Source organism: Pundamilia nyererei, unplaced genomic scaffold (assembly GCF_000239375.1).
Source record: "Pundamilia nyererei isolate P.nyererei 1_Seehausen unplaced genomic scaffold, PunNye1.0 scaffold00169, whole genome shotgun sequence".
In the NCBI taxonomy this organism is placed as follows: domain Eukaryota; kingdom Metazoa; phylum Chordata; class Actinopteri; order Cichliformes; family Cichlidae; genus Pundamilia; species Pundamilia nyererei.
Window position 1 is genome coordinate 769,654 of NW_005187570.1, and position 21,487 is coordinate 791,140.

A 21,487-nucleotide genomic window follows, 5' to 3' on the forward strand; every position below is an offset into this window, starting at 1 on the left:
GAGTAGCGTAAAATGTTAATAGGGCGTTGTTTTGACGGTGGTGGTGTCTGATTATTTACATAAGACAATGGCGGTGAACCTGGAGGGGCCTTATGTGCCTTGAACCCCAGAAGATTTGCCGCTGAGTGAAAAGCTCTGTTTTGACGCACAATGGTCACTTTTGGATCCATTTCCTGTTCAGTTCAGGTATATGGTGTTCCACTGAAAAAGAAAAATCATTTTCTTATTGATGTCAGTATGATTTACAGCCAGGGGTTTGGTCACTTCAGAGATGGAATGATGACAATAACGATGTGCTGATGGGATGAACCGCGCTGCTACTCCTGTCTCTGTGTGGGCGTTGTTAAAACTCCTGAAGCGGGGAGGCAGTGCGTTTATTTACGCAGTATATTTCCCTCCTATTGGTCCGATTATAGAAGCTGTTCTGATGACACAGCCAAATCTCTAGTGATAAAAAGATAGACGCCAAGACGCGCTAGAGAAACGGGTGTCGGAGGGCGGACAGCGAGCAGTTTCGTGGTAGATGTGCCTCTGCGACTCTTAACAAGGCTGGAAGTATCGGTCCGATTCCTGAGGTACCGAGTCTGGTTTTTACACTTTTTCTTTCTCTCAAACTTTAAACTAGAGAACATTTTATTTCCCTTTTATTGGTAATGATAACAAGTAGACGAAGGAACATTAAAAAAAAACTTACGTGCGCTCTCCGCTAACGTGATTCTCAGTTTCAGTAATTTCTTTAATTCCAGTCTGGTGAAACATTTGATGTGGTGTTTCTCTCCCCTCACCGACTGGTGTGTGTGTGTGTGTGTGTGTGTGTGTGTGTGTGTGTGTGTGTGTGTGTGTGTGTGTGTGTGTGTGTGTGTGTGTGTGGATGTTTTTGAAGAATGGAGTGGTATGTCCTGGTGCTGATGCTGAGCTTGCCGCCCTGCATCCACACAGACTGTTCTTCACAGTGTCAGAAATGCGCGCAGCAAATCCTTAGCGCCGATGAAGCTTACAGCAGCCTGGTAAGAAAGTTCAAAAGGGAAATTTAAGATGACTTCATAATCTTGTTGCTGATCCAAAATGATAGAAAATTCTTCAGTGTGTTATTCTAACTGTAATCGTCTAAATCTTGGAGTTAAAAATCAGGCAAAACCATTAATAAAATCTTGGAATATGCAGTAGCCTGTGTGTATATATAGTTTTGAAATTTCTCGTTCGACTGGGAAGTAAGGCGCAGCCGCCGAGCTTTACCACAAACAAAACTCACAAGTGGGAAATGTAACGTGCGTTCATGTATAGTGCGCCCTGCTGATGTCCCCTGGTTTCCCGATCTTGTCTGTGTCTTGCAGTCGTGCAGCGCCGATTGTGAGGGCCAGCTGGAGAGCTGCAGCCAGGCTCCGCGGTTGGCCGACTTCAGCCAAGATGAGGCTGCGGAGGAGGAGGAGAGCCAGCAGGCAGATCTGGTCAAACGCTACGGCGGCTTCATCAAGAGGATCGACAAGAACAAGAACAAAATATTCGCCTCTCCGTGGCGCGACAATTACATCCTGAAAGGTGCCTCGCTGCCCAAAAAATATGAGCTTTTTTTGAAGAAGCTGGAAGATAGAGACGCAGATACAGCGGAGCAGGCAGACGACACTCCAGAGGATCACATCCTCCGTGGTTATGTTAAACGTTACGGCGGCTTTTTACGGAAATTCGGCCCAAAGTCAAAGAGAAGTAGCTCCGTGGAGCAGGAGGACCAGGAGCCCGAGGAGCTGCAGAAGCGCTACGGAGGCTTCATGAGGAGAGTCCGACCAAAGTTGAACAACCTGAAGTGGGACAAGCGGTACGGAGGGTTTCTGCGCCGTCACTTCAAAATCTCTATGCGCTCAGTAGAGGAGCCCTATTTCTCCTATGACGAGCTGACCCTATAGACACAGTCGTAGGAGAACTCAAAGGAACTTGCACAGGTTTACTTGAAATGCCATAATTGAAGTATCATATGCCTGCTGAGCTCGCCTAGATTCGGCTGCCTTCTGTGTAACATTTGTGTAATTTGCATCATCGCCTTTCCTTCAATAAATGCTTGTTTAATAAAATCATAAATAAATTCACCCTCTTTTTAAATGTATTTGATTTTTTGCACACAGGACGATATGGCGCGGTGTTCGCTTTGAGAGCGATTTAACAATTTTACGTTGTTGTTTCTCTTGTTGCGGCCGCTGTTTGCACTCTCAGGCTGCTTGTTGTTGTCCCAATTTTGAATTTCCCAGTAAAACGATGTAGGGTTTGTGTCAATGTTCCCGTTTTATTATTCAAAACAATACTTGACATAATAGATACTTACGTTAATTTTAAAAACAATATATATATAATTAATATTAACAAACAATGAAAATAATTCTGTTTACTTCTAACGACACCAAAAATCAAGGCCAGCTCAAAGCTTAAAGTGATTTGGAATAAAACCATTGTGGAGAACATTTCATTTGTATGGTCAGGATAGGACATCTAGGAGCAATCAGGTCGAGGCAATGGTACGCTTCATATTCCATAAATTGAACGTTTCTGATCGGTTGCTGTATCATGCATGTCATTTTAACTTTGACACTTTACAGAATCTAAATGCCAACTAAATTTTACACAACCTGAATATTTATTATTATATTAGGTTATTGTTGTTGTTGTTGTTACACATTTTCCCAAGTTTTCCAAAGTATAGATAAACAGTTTTACAGGATGAATATAACAGCAGCGCAGATGCCAAGAATTTGATCCTGAGACAGAAAACTGATGAATCTGTGAAGTCATTAAAACAGGATGCTGTTGCGCCACGGTGTGGGCAAGCGTCAGAAGTCTCCCCCCAGAACAGGAATTAAAGCACTTTAATAATAAAGGCGTCATTCACGATGAATGAATGTGTATGAATTAGCACCACAGGAGAATATGCAGATTTTTTTAATTCCTTTTCTTATTATAAAGAAAAACAGCAGAAGAAAAAAATAGAAATAGACTCGTTTGGCATTTTTCTATTCTTACTGAACAATTTACACTACCAGCTTTAGCATATCTCCTTCACTGTATAATTCTCATGTACATGGCTAATTTACAATGACAAGTTGAACTAAACAGCTGTGGGATGAAGCCAGGAGTGCCTGTAGGAAACCCACAAAGGTACAGGAAAAATCCACAGAAAATGGGCCCAGCTGATCAAGAGGTTCAAAAACTTTTTTCCTGAGAGGAACTAACCGAACCCCACTGACTGCATGTCTTTGGACTGTGGGAGGAAGCCAGAGTGCCCGGAGAGAACAGGGGGAGAAAGGTGGAGTCACACTCAGGATCTTTTTACTGTGAGGCAACAGTGCAACCCACTGGGCCACCTGCTGCCCATGTAAAAAGATACGCAGACAAATGATCAAACAAAGACTAGACAAAGATAACCTGCTTCTCATCCTGTGGTAGCTGGGAAAGGTTTTAGCCCTCGTGTGACTCTGATAGGTGATTGGATGGACAAAGTAATTGACATATGCCATCCTGGAAAGCATCACAAAGCCATTTCTAAGGATTTGGAGCTCCAGCAAACTTTAGTGAGATTCATTTGTGGTTCACCAATCTCACAGATGGAGAAAACTTGGAACAGTGGTGAAACTTCCCAGGAGTGGCTGTTCTACCAAAATTACTCTGAGTGCATAGACGAATCATGTGGGAGGTTATAAAACAAGCCAGAACAACATCCAAAGAACTGCAGGTATCACTTGGCCCAGTGGAGGTCAGAGTTCATGATCCAACAGAACGAAAGAGACTGGACAAAAATGGCATCCTGGAGAGTTCCACGATGAAAATCACGGTTGGCCAAAGAGCATCCTGATGATCCAAGACTTTAGGGAAAATATCCTGTGCACCGATGAGAAGGTTTGAGTCCCATTATATTATACTAACCGGTCAAACATGGTGCTGGTAGTGTGATAGTCTGGAGTCACTTTGCTGCTTCAGCACCTGGATGACTTTCTGTAACTGATAACAGTGAATTCTGCTCTTGATCAGAAAAAGTCCAGCCATGAGTTTGTACCCTGGAGCTCGAGCACATTTGTGTTATGCAGCACGTCCACCTCTGAATGCCAAAAAACCCCCAAAAGTTTTACACTTCTTTATTCAAAACTCAAACTTGCATCAGAATCAGAGAAACTTTATTAACCCCAGAGGGAAAGTGAATAAATTGCATGACCTTAAACAAGTGATTCATGAAAGAAACCCTTCAGTGTGGATGAATTAGAACAATTCTGCAAAGAAAAACAGACCAATGTTGCTCCACAGTAATGTGAATGACTCAGTGCCAGTCATCAGTTGATTGCTCTGTCAAGGGTAACACAACCAGTTCTTGGGTTTACAGTGCAATTACTTTTTTCTCATAACAGAAGACTATTTTCTAATATTAACATTTGTTCTATGACTTGAAATATGTAAGTGTGCAAATGCAAAAACTAAAGAACCTGCTGCAGATCTCTTCTAGTTAAGAGTTCTTCCACCAACCATCCGATGACTGGGGCTCGTGTCTAAGTTTGGAATGACTGCTGCAATCTGCTGCTTTGCTTATAAAGCTGAAGGATTTACTCATAAACTTCATGTTCTGGGGGAGAATAAAGCTTTTAATGCAAAGTAGGGTCACAAAACTTTAACGCAACAAGAGTAACGATCAATTAAATACCTGTACATTTGCTTTCCTCAATGTGAAGTATAAATAACACAAAGTTTTTGTAATTTACATGTTAATGCTGAGTTCATGATACATACTCCAGCCAGCATAAGTCATGTACTGGTTAAGCTTCACATAAATGTTTTTTTACCCCCATTTTAAAGTGTTCTCCTGACCACACCCAGTGGTCAAAGCATCCCAAGAACAGGAGGTGGAGCAGGTCATCTACTGGAAGGTTGGTGGAGCTAAATCCCAACATGCTATCGGATGCATGTGTCAGAGGATGAATGTTAGACAGAAAAGCATAAAGCATGTTGTACAAAGTGCTTTGAGTGTTCAAGTAGAATAGAAAAGAACGATATAAGACCCAGTACATTAACAGTGTTTTATAATCCAAGTGAATTTAGAATCTATGAAGCCAGTAACATCACAGCAAACAGTCGTCCAAGGTCGGGACAATTCAAAACTCCCTTCACTCTTTTTTATAAAAATACGTTTTACAAAAATCCTCAAGTCCTGAACTTTTCTTTAAAAAAAACAAGCATTTATTATCAAACTAAACAATCTTCCTGTGTGGAATAAACAGGCAGACGTGATACATATTTTATTACGGATGAAATATACAGTCACAACACCTGTTCAGTTTCTAATGGAGATCTATGGATGTCTTGAAATGCATGAAATGGTGTGAAAAAGGGTTCATAGGCCTTCACCTCCACCTTCAGTCCACTCCAAACTGAAGCCAATCAGAAGCCAGACGAGGGAGCAAACAGCCAGGCTGTATTTCACTGCTGCTGGTCCTGCTGGTCCCCGTCTTCCTCTTTAACCTGCTCTGGCTGACCTTTATCATCATCATCTAGCTGGTTTGCCTCCTCGGAATCGTCGGCAGTGGCTGCCAAGGCGTCGACAACACTGATGGTGCCAACCTGCTGTTGGACAGCGGCGCCCTGTGTGGTGGCCAGACCCTGCAGCGTCACCAGCTGGAACTGAGGTCCCACCAACTTAACGAAGGCCCCGGAGGCTGCTTGGCTGCTGGCCCCAGCTGCCCCTTCCTGACCGGCAGCAGTGGACAAAACTGTCAAGTTAGAGCCATCAGCTGAAAGCTCTGACCCAGAGAGCGAGGAGGTCAGGAGGGTGTACGCGCCAACATTGGTGCTGGGCTGGGCTCCTGCCACAGTCAGCACCTTCCCCAGTGGGAGGCTGGTCAGCTGGCTAAGAGGCAGGGTGATCTGGGTGGGTGCAGCATTGACTGCGGCAGGACCGGAGACAGCACGCGTCAGCCGGGGACGCTTGGGCCCGGGAGGCGCAGGCACCGGCGTGAGGGTCATCAGGACGTTGTTGAGGTGCTGTGATTTGCTCTTCAGCTCCTTGGCTCGCTTCCTGTGCTCGTCACACTGCTGCTCCAGGGCTACAGGGGGAGACGGTGAAGTACCACAAGATTGCTGTTACTCCTTCATGCAGAATGCAGTCATTTCTACAAAGTTGCACAAATCACAAGCACAAGGAAGACCACTTAGGATTCTGCACTGACCGGCTAAGCTGCGAGTGTACTGCTCTCTGTAACGGTCCATCTGGCTCTTGTGACTTGCCAGAACCTTTTTCACAAGGTCCAGCATTCCAAAGTTCTGCACTATGTTGTTGAGTAAAACAGCATCTGAGAAACAGAGCAGTCACGCTGCGTCATTTCACGATCAGTATTTTTATTAGTCGTCTGTGGCAGGTGACTAACCGACCCACACCTGTGTGTGTTTCTAACCTTTGACCTGCAGCGGTGGGTCACACACTCTCTCCTGCAGCCCCTTCAGCACCTCCTGCAGCTCATTCTGGAAGTCCTCTACCACCTCTTCCAGCAGCCCTGCCTCCTTCACCGCACGCCAGAACGCGATGGAGTCCTCTGTGCACACAAACACACACATCAGTAACATGATTACCTCTCTGAGTCAGGTGACTCCACTTTATGGTGTCTGTGTGTATGTAGGTTGTTGATCACCTCCGATGGCTGTGACCCAGCCTGAAGCTTCCTCCATCACCTCTGGAAATGATGCTGCAGCTCCATTCACTACAACAAGACGGCACACGTGGTTGCAGTGCAGACTGTGGTGCTGGTTCAGAAGCTCCACTCATCTGTGCTGCGCGTGGCTTCACTTTATATTTATTTATAACAATGACGTACTCCTGGATGCAAAGTCACTCACACTGTGACTGAATTACTGCCAAATGGGATTTTTCACAGGTAACATGTTTTCCCAGTCTTCACTAAAACTAGCTTGGAAATAACAAGTCAGGTTTTCTGTTTGCCTGTGACTATACTGCTGGATGAAGGTTTTAAAAAGCTCTTAAAACTGTGCTCACACTCGTACATGGGGCCAAAGCATCGAGCTAAATACTCTCATATTACACCTGAGACAGACTCATCATATTACAGCCCACGCTGGAAGGAATCATATGATGGTTAACTTGTGTGAAAGATTTTAAATATCGAGGGAAAATCGAGCCATCAGGCCAGATCCTGGCTAGATCTTTCATATGTAAGCGTCAACATGTCCGACCAGTGGGTGTGTTGGGATTCAAACCTGTGCACGATTTTTAGTGAAATCTATGCCGTCAATTTGAAGCTCCTACGTCGCCTCGTTTTCCAATTACTGCATTCACAAACTTAGGTGTCCACGGCACCCGCCCGCCCAGCGAGGTGATGACAGTACAAAAGGCTGATTTGAGATCGCAAACTAACACACAATGTAACACGATCAAGTCTGATGAAGGCAGCTATAAGAAGTCCTGCACACAAGCACTCTGAAAAGGTTAAATACTGGATTCTCTCAAATTACATTGTGTTGAAAAATATACTGCACAGTGGGGTTTGTATCCACTACAGTTACTGTCTATTAATAACTAGTCCAGACCTGAGCATGGTGCCATTGGTTTTCTGTTTGCCTGTGACTATACTGCTGGATGAAGGATTTAAAAAGCTCTTAAAACTGTGCTCACACTCATACATGGGGCCAGAGCCGAACCTAAAATCTGTGTTGGCAGGATTACATTAAGTGAGGCTAATGCAAAAGATTACTGATTAATCTTCATGATTCTGACCTCATCATGTTTGCAAACCTGCACATGGAGATGTAACACACTCCAAGACTCTGCAAAGTTATTTTTGTTTTCAGTATAGTGTATAAATGGTAAATGGCCTGTATTTATATAGCGCTTTACTAGTCCCTAAGGACCCCAAAGCGCTTTACATATCCAGTCATCCACCCATTCACACACATGTTCACACACTGGTGATGGCAGCTACATTGTATAGAATCTGTTAATTTTTACTGTTTAAAAGTGTTTATTTTTGCTTCATCACAGTCATTATTTTTTATGTAGTGTATTTGATTTGCACCAAATCATTTTGTAAAAGGACTTACAATCAGCTGATGAAGGCGTGGCGGGAATCACATCGTCTGACGAATCAGTGCTGATGGACACTTTAGTTCCCACCAGGTCTATTTTAGTACTGCGGCAGGTGTTGGAGCAGACCTTTGTGTGGTGATAGAAGTCCAGTTCACCAGAGTCCATGATCTTCCTGTGAAATTAAATATGATGAAAGGCTGTTAGGCACAATTTGCTGTAACTGTCTATCATGTCTGACAGAAGAGTGCCATCGTGACGCAAAACATGTTGAAAATAAGTTACAATGCAAACCAAAGGCCAAAAAAAATATCTAGGGGAGAGTTTAAGTATAGACAATAAATAAATAAATAACCAGAGAGCGTGGGATTCTCTACAAGTTTATGAATAAATTAAATGCAAACAGGGGAGGGAAGAAAATATACACACACAAAAAAAGTAAATTTAAGCACTTTAAATTACTAGTTTGAATGAAAAAGTTCTTTTTTAATGCATTGCACCCAAGACTGTGAGACCACCAGGCCCTCTACTGGTTGCTGTCGGGAACAACAAGCCGGCTTGTCTCTTTTTTCACTCGTAAATTCTCAGATATCTACCGTCAACTTAACTCTGCAGGAGCTTCTGACTCTGAAGTAGACTTCCTGTTTCCCCCACTGTCTTCCTCACAGTTATTTTCAAGCTTTACTCTTCCCTCCATAACTGATGTATCTAATCTTATTTAAAAAATCTACATCCTTCACCTGTCACCTTGACCCTCTTCCCACTGTGTTAGTTAAAGCCTGTCTTCTGGATTACCAATGACCTTCTGATTGGCAGCTGATTCTGGTCTCCTATATATCCTCATTCTTCTTGACAGCGTTTGATACCATTTCTCACAATATCCCCACATACACCCCCCACCCCTTGCTTGGATAGCCTCGTATCTCTCAGACCGCACTCAGTTTATCCAATTGAAATCACGCTCTTCAAGTCTCTATCCTGTTTCTGCTGGTGTGCCCCAGGGTTCAGTATTAGGGCCTCTTTTATTCATTATTTACATGCTCCCTCTTGGACATATATTCTGAAAATATAATATACATTTTCCCTGTTATGTCGATGACACCCAGCTCTACATTTCTTCTAAACCCAATTCATCCGTCCCACTTACCTCCCTCTCAAACTGTCTTATCGAGATTAGATCCTGGTTCTCCTCCAATTTTCTTAAACTTAACAGTAATAAAACTGAAGTTTTACTCATTGGCACAGCCTCTATCTTAACCAAATCCCACAGTTTTTCCATTAACATTGAACGTTCTCCCACCGTTCCCTCCCCTCAGGTTAAGAGTTTGGGTGTCATACTTGATAATACTCTTTCATTCCAGCCTCACATTAGTTACATAACCCTGTCTGCATACTTCCACTTACGTAATAATAACCGACTCCGCCCCTTCCCTCCTACCCATGCTGCTGCCATCCTTGTCCATAGTCTTATTACGTCCCGTACTGATTACTGCAATTCCCTCCTATTTGGTCTCCCTAAAAGGTCCCTTCATAAACTCCAACTTCTAACTCGTACTCCGTCCAGAGCTCATATTACTCGAGTTCTTCAGCAGCTTCACTGGTTGCCCATAGAAGGATAAACTTTAAAATCTTACTTCTCACGTACAAGTGTATCCATAAATCTGCTCCTTCCTATTTGTGTGACCTGCTCCATTTCACCACTGTTTCCTGCCCTCTCAGATCCTCATCTGCTATTCATCTTACTGTTCCGTCCTCACGTCTCAACACTCCGAGGAGCAGAGCCTCCAGCCATTAGAAATATAAACTCTCTTCCTGTATTTAAGTCACAGCTCCAAACACATCTGTTCAAACTGGCTCATTCGCGTTAGTGCTGATTTTTATCAAGTTTTTTATCAAGTTCTGTTTTGCAATTTTAACTTTCTTTATGTATTTAATGACTATTGCTCCTTTTATTAATGTTGTTCTTTGTAAGGTGACCTTGGCTTTTTAAAGGCGACCTCAAATAAAGTCTATTGTTATTATTATTTTATTATTATTATTAAAGTCAAAGTTTTGCAGAAGACATGATGATGTTAAAGGTGGAGTAAAGAGACTTAGCCTTTGTATGGGTTGAACCCAGTTATGAGAGTGAGAGGAAGTTTAAGCCGCTCAGCGATGCCACATGATTTCAGGCAGCATTCATTTTACCTAAATACTCTCATATTACACCTGAGACAGACTCATCATATTACAGCCCACGCTGGAAGGAATCATATGATGGTTAACTTGTGTGAAAGATTTTAAATATCGGGGGAAAATCGAGCCATCAGGCCAGATCCTGGCTAGATCTTTCATATGTAAGCGTCAACATGTCCGACCAGTGGGTGTGTTGAGATTCAAACCTGTGCACGATTTTTAGTGAAATCACCTATGCTGTCAATTTGAAGCTCCTACGTCGCCTCGTTTTCCAATTACTGCATTCACAAACTTAGGTGTCCACGGCACCCGCCCGCCCAGCGAGGTGATGACAGTACAAAAGGCTGATTTGAGATCGCAAACTAACACACAATGTAACACGATCAAGTCTGATGAAGGCAGCTATAAGAAGTCCTGCACACAAGCACTCTGAAAAGGTTAAATACTGGATTCTCTCAAATTACATTGTGTTGAAAAATATACTGCACAGTGGGGTTTGTATCCACTACAGTTACTGTCTATTAATAACAAGTCCAGACCTGAGCATGGTGCCATTGAGTCGGATAGCTCTCTTCCAGTCTTTCAGAGTGGATTTCCCTGCTAAACACACAAACTCCTTTGGGCTGATGAGCTGCTCATTGAACTGATCAGAGAGGAAAGAAAAACAAGTCAGTGTAGATTTAGGACAAGCTAAGTGCTTTAAAAACGACTGTGTACCTGGACACATTTCACATTTATCCCAGGGCAGACGAATTTCTTCCAGATCAGAGTGGCTTTGACGTCTCCGCATGTGATTGGGTAGAACACGTCAGCTTCCACATCCACCTCTTCACTTAATTTCACTGCAAAGACAGAGATGCAAACATCTTCATAAGGACACATAGTAAACTGTAAAGTAAACCATCACTTACACGTTCTTTTATTTACTTCTGAAAAATTCAGAAGAGTGAAAAATGGCACGGCAGTTTATTCTTTACAGAAAATTATGCAAACAAAGTGGAAAACAAGAAAAATTAATCCAGCTGAAGCTAATAAAGAAAAGTTCAGTTCAAATTACCAATGACTGCGTCTTCCTTTGCCAGTGAATCTGCTCTGATGGCCTCTGCTTCCATTGGTGCTACCGTGAGGACATTCTCCCTGAGGGGGAAAAAACAGCAAACTTCTGCATATCAGTACATCTGCTGTATGTGATTTCATGTACAATATGTTATTTTGTATATATATGACTGTCAAGTAAGTGGAGTTGGCAGTCCACCTACAGTATTTCTGTTCTTTATGTAGCTATTCTGCATCCTATTACAGTTGTTTGAGTTTATTTTTAATGTTGTATCTCTCTCACTTTGTATGACAGTCATTTTATTTTATTTATTTTCCATTTTTGTACATGTTCAGTGATTTTACATTTCTGTGTTTGTTGCATTTCTTTGTAGCGTGCACTTTTGCATATTTTTATTTTGTGTTTTTGTCGACATCTTGCTCATCTTTGGACCTGTTTGTCTCTTTATAGCAGTTTTGCATTTCTATCTCACTATTACTCATCTTATATCTTTCAGTAAATTTGCCCCTTCCCATTTATTTTACATTTTGACCACAAGGCCATGTGTGCAGTGAGTATGTGTTACCCGGTCTGAGGGGTCAACTCTGCAGTGACCAGCACTGCTTTATCCTCCTCTGCCACAGAGGGGAGGTCCTCGCTCCCCGACTCCGGTAAGGTGACGATCACAACCTCATTCATTTCCTGCATGTTTACCTCTGATGAAGCCATGAAGACTCGGAGGAGCTCACCTACAGACAGGTGACAGCAGGGGGTGGACAGATGTTACTGATTGTATAATGTTGTAAAAGATTTAGTAATTAGAATAAATGATCTCCTGACTATAGCAAAAAACACACCATAGTTCAGAGAAGGGTGGGAATGTGCAGAATTATTCCAGTAATACTGGGAATGACTGCAGAGCGTCCGTAACTGTATACGGGGCTAAATGGCTGCTAGCTGTAGTAAACACTGACAGCATCTACTGTGTACTTTGTCTACACTGGAAAAACTACAGGAGACATCACTGTTTTGTGACGGAATTAAATTGTTGGGGTTTGAATTTGTTTGCAACAAACTAACTAACATATTGAAATGAACTGAATGCTTTCTTGGCCTGATCGAACAGGATGTAACGACGCTCCCGCAGATTAGAGTATTATAGAGGGAGCTGAATAAGCTTACCTTGGCCTTGGGACGTAATGTTGAAAACGGTGTGTTGGTGTCGTCCCGACAGAAAGGATGCTATCTAGTAAATCTGAACCTATTCCAGTAAATTACTGTCAAAATATAAAGCTGATGATATCCGTCTCCTTTCGTCTTCATACAGAAAACTGTCGCTCTATTTTTGAAGCCTAAATTTGAAAACAAATACAATTAAGATTTCCTGCTCGTACCCAGCTAGCATGAATAGTTTTCTGTATAGTTCTTCTTCCTTTGTTATTTTTCTTGGTGGTTGGCGCTCCCAGATGGTACATTACTGCCCTCCATTGGTGTGGAGGCTGAAATGCCACAAAATACAAAAAACAGAAGCTACCTAACAAATGTGTGTGTGTGTGTGTGTTGTATTTTCTGTTCAGTGATTGCTCCATTCCCAAGGTTCTCTCTTAGGAACATTACAATTAAAAAATAAGAAAGCTATCAAGACTTTTTACATGTTTCTATATTTACTAAGTTTCTATAAGTTTTTGTACAGCTAATTGTTCTTGCTAATAATAAGAAGGAAACAGTTAAATGCTATAAGCATGAGAACAAAAGGATTATTACTTTTCTAAAATGTATTTATTTATTTTGCAACAAAGCCAGATCACAGAGCCTTGCAATAGAAATTGGCAGCACACACTAGCAGCCATAGCAGCACAGAAGTTTCAGAATTTTCTAAAGTAAGAGATTAAACAAGACATTTATGGGTGTTATCAGCAAACATAAATGAAATTAATTTGTTCCTGAAAACATGCAAGTGCAATCACCAAAGACTTAGCAGATTTGGGGCTTATTATCATTAGGCTAGGATAATGTTGATAACAAACAACAATAGGCAAACAACGAGGTTTGTAAGCATGTCTAACAACATCAGGGCATGGTCCTATTGAGACAACCAATGGAGTCCTGGAGTCTCCTCCCACATATGGACCAGGAAATCACTGAGCTCCAAAACAGTCTGAGGTGTAACCTGGTGGTGTTGGATAGACCAAAAATAAAGTCCCAGAGGTTTTCTATTAGATGGTATCAATTCCATTATCCTCCAGGAACTACCTTCCTGCTCTCACCACATAAGGAATATATAAATATATTGTGTTGACTGTCAAGTCTATTTTATGTACAGAGCACATTTAAAGAGGAGAAACTGCCCCCAAGTATTTTGAGGGCAGACACATTAAAAATCCAGGTTAATAGTTTTTTAAAAAGTTTTAAAATACACTAAAGGTTAAAAGGTGTGTTTATTGTGTTAATTAATTATTGTGGAAATCAAATCAAATCAAAATTTATTTATATAGCACATATTAAAAACAACAGTGTTGACCATAGTGCTTCACAGTCAATAAAAACATGAGACAGTTAAAACAAACAATAGAAGAGGACAACAAACAATAGGTAACAACGCAACAAGCTAAAACAGCCAACTAGACAGAATCAAAAGCCAAAGTAAAAAAATTAGTTTTAAGACGTAATTTAAAAGACTGGATAGACTCGGCAGTGCGAATATGAACGGGGAGGTTAGTGGAAATAACAGTGACTTAGTAGTCATTATAATGTGTTTGCAAATTTGCAAATGTATGAAGATCATGGCTGCTCTCCTCGAAATAAGCTGCCTTTATAAGTTACAGTATCAGTATTGATATGCAGGCCCTGTATCGGATCAATACCAAAATTTGCAATATCATCGCATAGCACTAGTGGGGGGAGACCTCATGATAAAATGATGGAGATGAGATGTGAATGGGCAAAAAAATAAAATAAAATAAGAATCTTTACTACAGTGACCTTTTTGTTGCCGTCATTTTTCCCGTTACCCAGCGGGTCAGTGGAAGTGCTGCCTGACAAGCAGATCTCAGGGAGAAATCTCACTACAGCGGCTGTATCGTGGGCATGCGCAGTAGAGTGGCTACAGTGCTAGCAGCTGAGTTGTGTGTGCAGTTATTTAAAGACATTTAAAATGGCTAGTTGTTCTTGGGCAGAAAACATACTCCAGCTCCTCCGTAAAATGAATAACTTTTATTTACCAGGTATGCGGGTGACAGTAAGAGAAAGGATGAAACGGATGAAGGCAGTTTGATAAGTAACCACGTCTATATTTCTCTCCACAGGTTCGTGTCGTTCAAGCTGCTTTCGTTTTGAGATTGAAGGAGCCCAGGTCGGCTGGATACCTCCTCACGTAGCTTCGCTTTTAGCACGCTATCCAGACGTGTTCAGTCCGCCACACCAGGGTGCAGTGACCCTCTGCCACGGCCTGGACTCGTACGAAAAGAGATCCGAGGCTGTGAGTCATGTACTGCAATCTCTCAGACAGGAGCCCTCTTTAACCTGCCTTAAAGGATGGAGAGATGAAGTGAGGCGCGCAAGTCAAACGTGTCTTTGTGTGGTTTTTCACTGGAAGCATTACATACTCTTTACCCGTGGCCAACTGTATCACGAGTTGTAAAACCAAGCCTGACCCCCAGCCCTGTGCCAAAGTCAGAATTTATTAAAAACCTTTCAACTTTGCAAGCAACGTTCCCTCTAATTTTTCATGTGTCTGAGCGAACACACAAACTCCCTGAGCGGTCCCTTGGACCACTGTGAGCAACAGCAGACATGTCTACTGTGGTCACGCCAGCATCGAATCTATCCAAATTATATGGTTTATTAAAATAAGCAAATTACAGCATTTACATTTATGTTAGACTACTTTTAATTAACTGCTTTAGCCCACTTACACGGGTGCAGCCAGTCACTTACTGACTAACACTGCAAAACAGAATTGTTAAGTTTCAATTGTAATTTTTTTTTTTGTGCGCAACGCAGATTTTTTTGTGTGCAGAGACCGTGCCAGCACGCGCGCAGCTTAGAGGGAACATTGTTTGCAAGTGTGTCCTCACTGCAACATCTGAGACTCAAGTACGCGCAAATGTAGAGGAAGTAGTGTTTGTAGGAACTGAAGGGTTCCTACAAACCTTTGGCGTTGTGGGTGGATTACACTGTCCTCTGTTTTGTGATACAATTTGTCCTGTTTTCTAAATCCAACATGAAAGTGAATTTTTTTTAAATTTTGTGACTCCAATTCCAGCTATAAAGTGTGTTTTGATTTCTAGGCCTATGCCCTACAATAAACACTGCTTTGAAAACGTTTTTGCCACCTTTCTTAGCATTAGTTTTTATGTGCCTAGGCCTAAGTGAAAGTGTGTGTGTGTGTGGGGGGGGGGGAAGGGTTAAAGGAACAATACACCTTGAAGACATAGAAGGTAAGGGAGGAGATAGGGGGGAGAAGAGTCATATTTCTGTTCCACTAGTGCCTACTTGGCTCCACTTGGCTCGACTCGGTTTTTTGGGTTTTCCATTGGGTAGTAGTTCCTTATTCCAGGTACTTTTTTACTATCTGTCGGGATTCCAAGTGAGCAGAGTCGATCCAAAAATGTGACATTGGTAGACTGCATTCCACCGATTGCCAGTCAGTGACATCACTCAGTGCTGTGGGGGGGCTCCCACGCAAATGCAAAGCAGAAGATGAAGCATCGCCAAACTAACTTCGTTCCAAGCCAAAGACAAGAAAATATGATGAACAGCCCCTGCTGACTTCAGCACATCCAAGGAGGAACAGTTCATTGATCTAACCTCTGATTCAACAAATAGGCTGCAGTTTAGGAGGCTGTGCGAAGATTTTCTTGTAAAACAAAGGAGCCTAGTGAAAAAAAAAGTTTGGGAACCACTGACTCAATGTCACATAAAAGCAAGTCCTTCACAAAAATCAAACCTGCCATTTTTGTAATTGGGGAAGTGTCTACGCAAAAACCAATACCTTAGACCAATCATGATATGCATATTTATTTGGTCTTGGTGACTGATGATAGCAGGAACCAGGCAGAACAACCTGAAATGAGAATGTGTACCAGGAGATCTGTGAGCTGATGGCTGCTCAGGGATACCAGAGGACGTACAAGAGCAATCTCAACAAAAACCTATCAAATATAAAAGCGATTGCAGGACCATCAAGGACCACCACAGTCAGAGTGGTTCGACTGGAAATGGTTCAATCAAATGGGCTGCATCTGCAGGCACTGACCGGCAAGCAACAGGAGGAAGATTGGGCTTGACTCGGCTACAGCATTGTTGGAAACCATAATGAGGATGGTGAGTTCTTTATGGGTTAATCCGTCTTTTATGCTAATTATCCTATTGGTGGTAAGCTCACTTTGAACTCACAAGAATAAAAAAAAAAATTAAAGGTAATACCATTGTCTCCTATATGCAGACAATAACCTAGATGGTTAACTATCAACTCTAACTCCAAGTAGTCACTTCCAAGAACAAAATATTTTTAGCTCCAAGTGCATTTCCACAATATTGTTTTTAAACTGGCTTTCATTAACCATCTCCCATTTCTGCCTTTCGCAAGAGGAAGAGGACCCACACCAAACCGGACCTGACAAGTGTACTTGAAGAGATGCATGCTCAGTGTCCTAAATCTGGCCCACCATGAACAGCACAATCGATTTGCTTCTCAGTGAGAGATGTAAGCAATGGAGCAAAAAGCCATCTTCCAGAGGAAGGAGATTACAGAGTGCTACCTTCATCCAGGCATTCCTCTTTGTGCTGGGTGAGCTTGTACAGGCAATGAGTTGCCAGCATGAGTGACATTTTTACCCCTCAGCTATGAAAGGCTGATGTGGTATCGTCGTCACCTTGTTGGCGAGCGTGCAGCATGGACTCCTAATTTTGTAAATGTGATAACTCAAGAAGGAAGTCACGTAGGACATTTAAATTGAAACCATAGGTGCAACTACTAAAAATCGGGGACAGGTTTAAATCTCAGTGACCTTGACTTGAAAGGTCAGAGGTCAAGTTTTCTGAAAGTCTTGTGAAAGCAGTAACTCAAAAATGTAGGATTTTGAAATTAATACCATAGGTGTGGCTAGTAGGAGGCTGAGGGGTAGCACTGGCAGTCACCAGTATTTTTACGTCATGAATGCAATAAATGTATATAGTTTAACTTTTCAGCTTTCATTTTGCACATTGTAAATCGTTTGGATTTTGCTGCTGACTATAATAAAGAATTCAGTGACCATTGTGTATGTGATTTTTTTTTTTTTTTTTTTTTTTGGGGGGGGGGGGTTGTCTGTTACAACACCAGTAGGAAAAAAGTATGAACCAAACAATTATCAGTGAAATTTTGGTGCAATGACAGCTCATTTGTAATAAAAAGTAACCAAAAGAAATAATCTTCTTCACCAGGTAAAGTCATCACAAAAAACACTATATTATTGGATGCGCCAATGCAGAAGATATTGCACATTTTAGTTATTGCAACAGTATATCAAGAAACTGTGTCATACTGGTGTCGGCATTTCCTATAACTCTGTTAGTGTTTAATAGGATTTAACATAACACAAACAAGTTAAATGTATCTTTTAACGTTTAATTTGTATCACTGAATCTTGGTCACCAGGAAAAATAAAACTTAGAAACAAAGATGGAGACAGAACACAACTTTATTGTCAAAATTCATAGTGACATTAAACAGGAGTACGTTTGTGGGGACATGACTAGGAAGGCAACGGCACCTTCCCTTCAGTCTGCTGAAAGCATTATCAATAACCAGCCATGCTCAAATGATTTTCTTTTTTAAATGTCCAGTGTCATGAAATGGTTTCAAGAACAAGCCTTGCAAGGGACAAGCTGTGTCTCCAAGGATGTAATAGCTACCACACAAATGTTCTTGATGTGAGCTGGTAAGAGGTTTTCCCAGCTAGCTAACTCCCACAGTGTGAACATATTGGTATGGTATTCAGTTATATTGGAAAACAACCTAATCCAAGTTGAGTCTAGTTGAGTTGACTCAAGATGAGTAGGTACTAGTGGAAAAGAGGTTCATTTGTCCTCTAAACCTAAGAACTGGTTGTGCTACCCTTGGCAATGAGAACTGCAGTGCAAACCATTTGTCATGACTTGCAAGTGTATTAGAACATTATCATGCTGTATGGGTTATACAGCAGGATCATGCACTTCAGTTTCAGAGTACTATATGATATAGCAAAATAGTATTTTTTTTATTTTTACTTTTTATATACACACACACACACACACATGCAACGGCAAGGGGGGAACAGCCCACCTGAGATTGGGAACTGACCTGAAAAACAGGAACATTGCAAAGCTTGAAACCTGGACTCTCTGTAGCCGATTACCAAGACTACGTAAAATACCCTTTGAGGATCTACTAGGTGATGTGAATGCAGCACTATGGACCATACCTACTGCAACCATCACCGAAACTAACCAGCTGATCTACATCATGGCAGCAGTGATCAATGAGGTGCTTGGCTACAAGTAGAACAGCCACAAGGAGCAGTACAGTCCATGGAAAAGGAGGCTAAAGGCCAAGATCAAGGAAGCACGGAGGAAAGTTAGCCAACTATAGGAGCTGCAAAATGGTGCGATGAAGAAGGTGCCTAAGAAGTACAGCACGCTGTCTCTACCTGAGGCCTTGGAAACTACCAAGGAAAGACTGACAGCCTTGGCCAGCCACTTTAAGAGGTACACCAGAAAGATAGAAGGCAGAACCATCCAAGGTATACAGAGACTGAGCAATACTGGAAGAGCATATGGGAGAAGGACACAACACATGACGGCAATGCTCAGTGGCTAGTGGATCTAAGAGCAAACCCCAGCAACCTCCCTGAACAGAGACCAGTAACCATTACAGTGGCAGACATCCAAGAAAAGGTCTCCAGTATGAAGAGTTGGACAGCACAAATGAACCAGCTGCTAGTGGATGAGAGACACCCAGAATGGTTAACCCCCAAAAGGAACCGGTTCCATCCATCTACCGGCCAATAACCTGCCTCAGTACCACATGGAAACTCCTGTCAAGCATCATAGCAGCTAAGACGAACAGACACATAGCTCGATAGCGGGGCACAGAAAGGGATTGGCAAGAGGAGGAGCCAAACGCGAGCTATTGGTAGACAGAGCAGTTGCCTGAGACTGCAAGACCAGGCTGACCAACTTATGCACTGTCTGGATTGATTACAAGAAGGCCTGTGGCTCGATGCCGCACACCTGGATCTTGGAATGCCTAGAACTATAAAAGGTCAACAGGATCCTAAGAGCCTTCATTCACTTGCTCAATGAATACCTCAGGCAGCAGAAACCCAAGAATGCAGAGAAAGAGGAGGCACCATTATGGAGGGACAGGCCTCTGCACGGTATGTACCACAGGCAGATAGAGGAAGTGGCTAACATCCAGAAATCCTACCAGTGGCTGGACAAAGCCGGACTGAAAGACAGCACAGATGCACTAATCATGGCAGCACAGGAACAAGCTCTGAGCACATAGAGGCTGGGGTCTACCACACCAGGCAAGACTCCAGGTGCAGGTTGTGGAAAGATGCCCCTGAGACAATCCAGCACATAACAGCAGGGTGCAAGATGCTAGCCGGCATGGAGCACCATAACCAAGTGGCTGGCATAGTATACAGGAACATCTGTGCCGAGTATAACCTGGAAGTCCTCATTAGTGCCTCTGTGCTGTCTTCTAGTCCAGCTTTTTCAGCCCTGGTAGGATTTCTGGATATCAGCCACCTCCGCTATCTGCCAGTGGTACATACCGTGCAGGGGCCTGTCCTTCCATGATGGTTTCTCCTCTTCCTTTACTTTCTTGGGTTTCTGCTGCCTGAGGTATTCACTGAGCACGCAGTCAGGAAGATGGCCCCCTTCTTCCTGATGTATTCATGGATGTTCGTTGCCTCATCCTGGACTGTGGACACTCACTAATCCCCGGTCTCCTTCCCTACGCTTAACATACAGCCTCAGGGTGCTGGACTTGGGGTGAAACCCTCCATGCATGGTCAGAAGTTTCCTGGTCTTGATGTCAGTGGCTCCTTTGGCCAGCTTATTAACCGAGCAGGGTGCCTGATCACCTTATTATGGGATTATGTAAATGTATCTATTTAAATAATCCCACTAACTGCATGACTTTGACTGGTGGAAGAAGCCGGAGAACCTGGAGAGAACCCATGCAGACACAAGGAGAACATGCAAACTTCATAAAGAAAAGCCCCGCCAGATGGTGGAGTCAAACCCAGCAGCTTCTTGCTGTGTGGCAAGAGTCCTAACCACCATGCTAACCAAATTGCATTGCATTACATTTTGGCTTTGGGTTCAGTTGTTTACTTCTCTGAATGGTTATAAGCAGGTGGAATGAAAAGGGCAAAGCAAGATAGTTTCACTGTCTTAAATATAGGTGGAAGGTGTGAAAAAATGTTCAAGGTTAAATCAACTTACATGTTCTCACTTATAACACTAAAACATCTGTTCTTTCAGAAATACAGTGTAATGCCCAGATTTTCAGACTGCCCTTTGATGTGGATGGAAAGAGCAGCTACAAGTAGGTTTTGGAGCACCGTCTCAGGCTTTTATATTATACCTGTGTTTGAGCTGTATGAGCAGACCATGCTGCTACACTGCAGGTCTCTTTGGGGTGAAGCGGTATGGAGTTCATATCAATGGCTACACTGTCAGTGACAGTCAGGAGGTTTGTATGTGGTTGGCACGGCGCTCCCACACCAAGCAGACGTACCCTGGGCTCCTGGATAACATGGTAAGAATAGACTGAAACACTGACATACGAGACAGTGTGATGAAAGCATTGGTGCAGCATCTCATGTCAAGCTATTCCACTTCAGTTTCTACAGCGTATTGCTTGTATCCTCAAAGGCAGCAGGTGGGCTGGCTGCTGGTGTTGGCATCAAACACACTCTGGTCAAAGAGTGTCAGGAGGAAGCCTGTGTTCCAGCAGCCACAGCTAAGAAGGCTCGTCCAGTTGCAACAGTAAGGTGAGCTTGATACACTGCTAAGAAGAAGGGGGTTAAAGAACAACGCTAAGGGTAGTCTACACTTTGTTTTCTTACTGACATATCTCCCGAAAAGACTCCAACTAACAGTGATTACACAGTAACAGATCAAAAGGCAAAAACAGAGCCTCCAGATCCCCACATAATAAGGGGGATGGGGCTGTGGAGATATAT

At 42.6% G+C, this 21,487-nt stretch overlaps 3 protein-coding genes across 3 annotated transcripts in view; 2 read left to right on the forward strand and 1 right to left on the reverse strand.

Moving 5' to 3' along the window:
* The first annotated feature begins 396 nt into the window (after positions 1-396).
* Positions 397-2,081, forward strand: pdyn (prodynorphin). The gene is made up of 3 exons (XM_005745882.1): positions 397-575; positions 884-1,007; positions 1,335-2,081. Exons 2-3 carry the CDS (start codon positions 885-887, stop codon positions 1,899-1,901), a joined length of 690 nt encoding a protein of 229 aa, XP_005745939.1. The 5' UTR covers positions 397-575; position 884; the 3' UTR covers positions 1,902-2,081.
* A 2,033-nt stretch (positions 2,082-4,114) lies between these two features.
* On the reverse strand, positions 4,115-12,743 carry gmeb2 (glucocorticoid modulatory element binding protein 2). Its single transcript, XM_005745881.1, has 10 exons — positions 12,450-12,743; positions 11,854-12,016; positions 11,289-11,368; positions 10,949-11,073; positions 10,771-10,874; positions 8,074-8,231; positions 6,651-6,719; positions 6,417-6,554; positions 6,192-6,314; positions 4,115-6,068 (listed from the first exon to the last, which is right to left on the reverse strand). Exons 2-10 carry the CDS (start codon positions 11,994-11,996, stop codon positions 5,446-5,448), a joined length of 1,563 nt encoding a protein of 520 aa, XP_005745938.1. The 5' UTR covers positions 11,997-12,016; positions 12,450-12,743; the 3' UTR covers positions 4,115-5,445.
* Positions 12,744-14,343: 1,600 nt separating this feature from the next.
* Positions 14,344-21,487, forward strand: part of tpk2 (thiamin pyrophosphokinase 2) — a 13,502-nt gene continuing 6,358 nt past the window's right edge. The window contains exons 1-5 of the mRNA XM_005745883.1: positions 14,344-14,491; positions 14,573-14,814; positions 20,784-20,847; positions 20,930-21,060; positions 21,177-21,295. Coding sequence (XP_005745940.1) covers positions 14,422-14,491; positions 14,573-14,814; positions 20,784-20,847; positions 20,930-21,060; positions 21,177-21,295 — 626 coding nt within the window. The 5' untranslated portion in view covers positions 14,344-14,421. The remainder of the gene's footprint in view (positions 14,492-14,572; positions 14,815-20,783; positions 20,848-20,929; positions 21,061-21,176; positions 21,296-21,487) is intronic.

Bases quoted from the DNA above. Each gene is read 5' to 3' on its own strand.
- gmeb2 (XM_005745881.1), bottom strand. From the start codon at position 11,996: ATGGCTTCATCAGAGGTAAACATGCAGGAAATGAATGAGGTTGTGATC. The intron at 6,555-6,650 runs GTGATCAACAAC...TTGTGTGCACAG, and splicing joins CTGGGTCACAGCCATCGGAG to AGGACTCCATCGCGTTCTGG. The intron at 6,315-6,416 runs GTTAGAAACACA...TCTGTTTCTCAG, and splicing joins CCCACCGCTGCAGGTCAAAG to ATGCTGTTTTACTCAACAAC.
- pdyn (XM_005745882.1), top strand. From the start codon at position 885: ATGGAGTGGTATGTCCTGGTGCTGATGCTGAGCTTGCCGCCCTGCATC. The intron at 1,008-1,334 runs GTAAGAAAGTTC...TGTGTCTTGCAG, and splicing joins ATGAAGCTTACAGCAGCCTG to TCGTGCAGCGCCGATTGTGA.